Genomic DNA, 7,268 nt, shown 5'->3' with positions numbered 1-7,268 from the left:
GCCGCGAGGCGGCCCGCACACCGCCGGGCGGGCGAAGTGCCCCGGCAGGTCTGACAGCAGCCTCCGTGCCCACGAGTTGCGTGAGTAAGCGACAGCCTGATGGCATAGCAGAAGGGAGTCCTTAGCGCTGCTCATTCAGCGTTTCACCCCGTTTTCAGCGCAATGTCCTCATGCCGCTCCTAGTAAGTGCGGTTCTGGATAGATTTGCAGAACGATTTTGAACAGCTGTACAAGCTCCTGTTGCTGCTTTTGCCAGCCTTTTTTCAGGGTCCGATTTGTTCTGGCCATGTTTGACAAATTGCCACTTGCCACTTAATGTCAGAATCGTGTAACGTATTTGCCTCAGCAGCCTGAAGCCTGATGGCATAGCAGAAGGGAGTCCTTAGCGCTGCTCATTCAGCGTTGTTTTCAGCGTTCAGCGCAATGTCCTCATGCCGCTCCTAGTAAGTGCGGTTCTGGATAGATTTGCAGAACGATTTTGAACAGCTGTACAAGCTCCTGTTGCTGCTTTTGCCAGCCTTTTTTCAGGGTCCGATTTGTTCTGGCCATGTTTGACAAATCGCTTTTTGCCACTTAATGTCAGAATAGTGTAACGTATTTGCCTCAGTTAAATGCAGACTGAATTGCAACCTTACAAATGTGAGGTTTGACTTCCTTCTCTTAAACCAACACAGTTATTGGGAGCTTCAAATATAGTAATGTATGGTAAAGATCAGGTTAAATTTAGCATCGCCAGCACTGTTCTGGAAGTTGTAACTTTGTACTGCATCATACCCTCTCTGAAAACTCTAAGGGCAGGGAAGGAAGGTGGCTTTACCAAATTCCCCTAGTTGTGATCTTGTGCATGGGATGAAACTGTTAGTAATGTGGTATTACAGAAGCTGTGAACACCTTGCTTAACAATGCCTCATCTAACAGCAGTTGGCAGCACATCGGTGATTACTGATGACAAAAGAGCTGGTCAGAAAAAGCATTGGGAGGGAGAAGAATAAGTGCGCCTCTTGTTAAGAGAAACATAAAACTGAGTTTTCTAGGAAAAGACTGTCCAGCTGGTAGGGACTTGTAAGTTTATCAAGCACTGACAGTGAATGGAAAACTGTGGGTCTTTTAAAGCTGAGATTTAATGTGCTGATAGTTCCATGGGGTCAAATGTCTCTACAGATAAGTTTTTACAGTGTTATAATAGAATGCAGGATACAAGAATGAAAACTCATATTTCAGAAGAGATCAGATTTGTCTGAAGTGTGCATGTGTACAACAGTATTTGCTTTTTATTTGAAAATTTAAGCTGCTTTTTTTTAGGTCTTTTAAAGCTGAGATTTAATGTGCTGATAGTTCCATGGGGTCAAATGTCTCTACAGATAAGTTTTTACAGTGTTATAATAGAATGCAGGATACAAGAATGAAAACTCATATTTCAGAAGAGATCAGATTTGTCTGAAGTGTGCATGTGTACAACAGTATTTGCTTTTTATTTGAAAATTTAAGCTGCTTTTTTTTAACATTTCATTAGAAATATGGTCTATGTTCTAGGAGCTGGGAAAACAACTCTTCTAAATTACATACTGACGGAACAGCATAATAAAAGAATAGCAGTTATTCTGAATGAGTTTGGAGAAGGTATGTAAACCTGCAGAAACATTTTTTTAGCTGTAAATTGACAAATATATACAATTTCTGGAAATCAAGAACATTGTCCCTTTAAATCCATTGCTGAAATTATTGGCATACCTCATAGTCTTCAGAAGGGCAAAAAGTCTTTTGGCTGGTGTTCATAAAATAATGCTGTGCATTAATCTGTTTTGTACATAAATTCAGTCCCTTGGAGTCAAGTAAATGAATATATCACCCTGTTGGAAATGCTGTACCTCCATTTGTCCTACTCAGTTTCAAGCAAATGGAAATTAAAATAACGTGTTGGTAGATAATATTTTCTTTCCTTTCCCTTCAGCCACTTACAGATCATAAATTATCCTAGGCTAAGAAAATGGGGAGATGTGTGCTTGGTGTCTGTGGTTCTTTGAACTCTTTGCTTTCCTTCTCAGGATTTTTAACTGTTATGGCTATAATTTCATATCCGTACCATAGTCAGTGTTGCTTACAGTTTGCACTGTGCTGGTGGTGGTTTTTTTATTTGTTTGTTTTCGTCAACAAAGATGCATGCCACTTTTCTGGTCATGGAGCCTAAAATAAAATGTATAGACAGAGCTTTTATTTGATATGGAGATAGAGGCTGACTTCCCTTTCTTTTATGTACTTTCATCCTCTGGGTTTTGGTCTTTGTAGAACCAACTTGACTTTGGCTTTTAAATTTCTCATAAAATGGAAAATACTAATTTCTAAAGAACATGTCAGAAACATGGTCTCAGAAGAAAAAAGTATAATCCAGGAGTAAAAAGGTATACCAACTTGAATCTTTCATATTTCTTTTGCAGGCATTGTCATGCAAGTTTGTAGATTAAAATTATAGTACTACTTATATTTCCAGGAAGTGCCTTGGAGAAATCCCTGGCAATCAGTCAAGGGGGAGAACTCTATGAAGAATGGCTGGAGCTCAGAAATGGCTGCCTGTGCTGCTCAGTAAAGTAAGGAAGGACTACTGTACAAGTTCTTACAGTGGGTTTTGGGGGAATTGAGGAAAGGAGAAGGCATCCAGGATTTGATTCCTAAAACTGATGGTAGTATTGATTCAGACTTACTTTGTCAGATAAAACAAGAATTGGAATTTGTATTTCCTTTTGCTGCCTTACTGGGTTTAGACTTAGTGTCTTTCAGAAAAATAATCTAAATACCAACTTATACACCATTGGATAGGGAGTGCTCTCTCCTCTGTTAGTATTATATGCTTTTATATAAGAGCTAAAGATTTAGAGAGGCTGGAACGAGGACTCAAGTTTCCTAATTTCCACATTAAATACTTAATCTGTGTTTCTTTCTCTGTATGTTGGTTAATTCTTGAATATTGCATACCTCAGAAAGGGTGGAGGGAGAACCTTTTGGTGACCTAATGAAAAAAGTATTCCAAGCTGTAAGCTGATGGTCACGTTAAAAAACAGGAGTGTATTTGTTTCTTTGACATGTTTTTACCCTGTTTGTTTGAATGCTGGATGGTTTGTGCTAATAAAGGTGATGGCCTGTTTGTCCTGAAAATTTGGAAGATCTGGTCCTATGCCTTAAATTGGGATAGTAAGTGGAAAACAGAAGACCCTATTGCATTGTGTTCTACTGGGATGTAAGGAATGCTGCCATTGCTGCTGTGCTTTATATACATTGGTTTCTTATATAAAATGCCATACATTTCTACTTCAGGCTGACTGCATCAGCTGAGATTTAAGTAAATGACACATCTTAATTTTGCTGTAGGTGAGGTGGAAAGGCAGGAGAACATGGTTCAGTTCCTCCACTCCTCTCCACCCCCCCCTTTCTTTTTGTAATCTCAGCTGCCAAACCAAATAGTTACATATTTACACAGCCCTACTGTCCTTTACAGGGTTTTCAGTGTTTGAAAACAAATCTTCATTTAAATCACCTTTATTATGCCTGTGGGAAGTAGGCAAATACTACTTTCAGACTAAAATGAAACAGAAAACTAAAATTTGCCTAATATTAGAGCAGCAGCTTGATGACTGAATTTTCATTGTAGACTGTAAATCCTGACTCAGGCCTTTGCTTTGATGGTACTGACACTGTATTCTGCATCAGAAGATGCATGTTTATACATGTTTTAGCTTGTTTTCTCTGTTCTCAGTTTTAATTGTTTCTTCTTACAGGGACAATGGTGTGAAGGCTATTGAGAACCTGATGCAAAGGAGAGGAAAATTTGACTATATATTGTTAGAAACAACTGGTTTGGCAGATCCAGGTAGTTCACATTATGGTTTTCATAACCATGATAATTATTCTGTTTTTATGAAATGCTTATTTGCTCATCAGTCAGTTCATTGTGCAAAATGCAACATAAAGTGGTGAGTTGTCAGGCACATGCTTTGATTGCTATATAGACTAAAACTGAATTGGATAAGGTGCAGAAGCAGGGTTGTGGGTGGGGTTATTTGGTTGGGTGTTTTGTTCTGTTTTTTTGAACTTGCTATAAATTGACTGTAAAGCTTAACAGAAATCCAGTTAAAATATATTTCTATCAAGAGAAGACACTGGGCTTGGAGAAGAGGAGCATACTCTGAAACTAGTGGTTTTCAGTAGGCTTTCACTGTTCTACATTGCTCCTTCTAAAGTATAAATTATTAGCATCTGATGTCTTGTTACATTGGTTGTGATAGGCCTTATATTTTGTGAAGTCATAAAATACGCTGTGAAACAGACTAATACATTCTTCTGGTAGGTACAGAACAATAATAGATCTTACAAATTCCTTGTGTGCTCTTTAGTGATACTTACTACAAAAAGGTGTTTTAAACTTGGGCTCATGTTCATAATAGCTATCTAAAGCAATTTTCTCTGAACAATCTCAATTAAAAATGTGTTGTTGATCGAGAGTGAAGGAAATTCTTATCACAAATTCACTTGTTTCCCATTTAGGAGACTGACACTTTCCAGCTCAAAGCTAAATAGTTGTCATGGTAAAGTCATTTTCTTCAAAAGAAAGGACATTGATTTGGCCTCTGTTACACACAAATTCTGTTTGAGTCAAATTGGAAAACTGTTAAGCTTTTTGGAAAAAAAAGAAAAAATCAATACGTACCAGAAAACCATTAGATGTTGTGGGCCTTGCTATATCTTGCATGAGTAATAAGCACTGTGAACAAATGACAGGTATTTGGTGTTGATACAGAGCGATGTTTGGAAGACTGCATCTTGTCACTTCAGGTGGACAGTTTTAGGTGTTAGAATGAGTTTGGTTACTGATTTTTTTTTTTAATATTTTTTTCTTTTGTGCTTAATACTTTTAGACAGCCTGCTAGTAACTAAGGATCTGATAATTGAAAAAAACCAAGGACTGTCGTTGCTGTCAGCTCCTCCTGTCCTTCGTATTGTGGCACTGATATATGTTAAATTGGTTTGTTTCGTAACAAATAATGATTTTTTTTTTTAATAAATATACAGCACATCCTACAGTTGCTAGAATCTGTTTTATAGGGCCATTTTAGCAGAAAACAGGAGTAGCATACTCCTAGGCCATGTGTAGTACACAGGTATCAGGTCACAGATTCCAAGCCCTTGATAGAATGTGGTCCCAGTTGTCCCAATACTTGCGGATTCTTTTTGCTCAAGACTCATCAGTTTAGTTCTGTTTTTCATTCTGAAGAAATACAAATGACCATACAAAGAAGAGAGAGTGCTACGTGGTTTATTATTCCAGAAGCACCTCATCTGGATGGAAATTCAGTGGATGATGAGGCTTAGCATGTAAAAAATATTAGAATCATATAATCATAGAGTAATTCAATTTGGAAGGGATGTTAGGAGGTCTTTGGCCCAACCTCCTGCCCAAAGCAGGGTCAGCTATAAGACAAGACCAGGTTGTCTGGGATATCAAGTCATATACCTCCGTCCTCTGAGCACGAACATGACAGCCTCTCCAGGTAACCTGTTCTGTGCCTGCCTTTTTTTTCATGGTGAAAAAACATTTTTCTGATATACGTGATCTGAACCTCTCTTACTTCAATTTACTACAGTTGTCTCTCATCCTTCAGCCACAGCCTGGCTCAGTCTTCTCAGTGACTCACCTGTAGGTACCAAGGAGGCTGCTTTAGGTTCTCCAGAAGCTGTCCCTTCTCCAGGCTGAATGAACCCAGTTCCCCTGCCTCTCCTGAGTGCTGCGGCCTCAACTGTCTTGATGACCTTATGCTGAACTCACTCCAGTTTATTGATGTCTTTCCTGTATGGGGAATCCCCATGCTGGACGTGCTAGCCAGATGTGGGCTTGAAAGTGCTAAATAGAGGAGAATAACCTCCCTCAGCCATGCTTCTGTTCCAAAAGCCTGGGTGCTTTTGGCCTTCTCTGATCCCAGGGCACGCTGTTTGCTTGGCTTGCTGTCTTCCAGGACCCCCAGGGACTTCTCCATAGTGCTGCTCCCCAGCCAGTCTGTCCCTAGTCTGTATTGTTGCCAGGTGCTCTTTGTTCTTAAGTGTATTACTCGATCTTTTTCCTTGCTGAATTTCATCAGTTTCTTGTTGGCCATTCTTGCCTGCCTGGCCAGGTCCCTCTGAAAGATAGCACTGCCCTTAGGTATATCAACTGTTCCTTTCTGATTTGGTGTTCTCTGCAAACTTGACAGGCGTGTCTTCCATCCCCTCTTGGGTTCCTGGTAGAGGTGTTGAACAGGACAGGTCCTAGGATGGACCCCTGCAGTACCTTACTTACTACCAACTTCCAGGTAGGGTATGACCCGTTAACTGCAACCTTTAGAGCTTAATTATCCAACCAGTTTTACCTAGTTGTCTTTCCATTCAGACTTGGTTACTAGAATATCTTCAAAGACAGTGTTGAAAAATTTGCTAGAGGTGGTGTAAATGGCACGCAGTGCTCTCCCCTTGTCCACAGATAAAATGATTTTTTCACAGAAGGCCAGGTATGGCCTTCACAGATTGATCAGGCATGATTTACCTTTGTAAACTTCCCTTCCAATACAATATCTGTTTGCAAATTGAAGCTGTGTTAGATATTCTTAACTCAATCTATCTTAAAATTACCTAAAGCCAGAAGCTTTACTGTGCAGACCTGAGATAATTAAGGCAAACATTCTTTTCTATATCTGGTTATTCTTTACTTTCTTCACCCTGTTGATTTATGACCTAAGAAACTGCACAGGAGAGTTCATAGAAGCCAGTGAAGAAGAGAAGGTCCGTAGGAGGGAGCTGATTTCTCCCAAATGGCCAATTCCATTTTTCTTCAACTGTTCTGTGTCCTTTTTTATCTTCTTTTTTGTGTGTGTGTGCCATGACCTAGAAACAATGACTGAAAGGTGAAGAGAGGGAGTACAGATTTTCTTAGAGATGAGGGAGCCTTGGAGTATAGTAATGACAGATAATTGATATTACTCAGTAAAGGTAATTTAGACAACTTACGTGCATCTGGAATTGTGAGATTTTTAAAGCTTTTTGTAGTCATAGCTGTTGACGTGCATGTGAGTGTAATGCTTTGGTAGCTGTTGTTAGATCAAATGTGTGGTTGCGTGTGCTGGTTTTGGCTGGGATAGAGTTAATTTTCTTCACAGTAGCTAGCATGGGGCTATGTTTTGGATTTGTGCTGAAAACAGTGTTGATAACACAGGGATGTTTTAGTTACTGCTGAGCAGTGCTTACACAGA

General features: G+C 39.5%; 1 protein-coding gene across 1 annotated transcript in view; it reads left to right on the top strand.

The window, feature by feature from the left end:
* Positions 1 to 1,535: 1,535 nt before the first annotated feature.
* LOC103899469 (COBW domain-containing protein 1) overlaps positions 1,536 to 7,268 on the top strand; it is a 28,944-nt gene continuing 23,211 nt past the window's right edge. The window contains exons 1-3 of the mRNA XM_019472242.1: positions 1,536 to 1,620; positions 2,489 to 2,585; positions 3,771 to 3,862. Coding sequence (XP_019327787.1) covers positions 3,802 to 3,862 — 61 coding nt within the window. The 5' untranslated portion in view covers positions 1,536 to 1,620; positions 2,489 to 2,585; positions 3,771 to 3,801. The remainder of the gene's footprint in view (positions 1,621 to 2,488; positions 2,586 to 3,770; positions 3,863 to 7,268) is intronic.

This window comes from Aptenodytes forsteri, unplaced genomic scaffold (assembly GCF_000699145.1).
Source record: "Aptenodytes forsteri isolate BGI_AS27 unplaced genomic scaffold, ASM69914v1 Scaffold99, whole genome shotgun sequence".
Taxonomy (NCBI): Eukaryota; Metazoa; Chordata; class Aves; order Sphenisciformes; family Spheniscidae; genus Aptenodytes; species Aptenodytes forsteri.
Note: the sequence above shows the minus strand (reverse complement) of the source record. Positions and strands in the feature narration are given on the sequence as shown.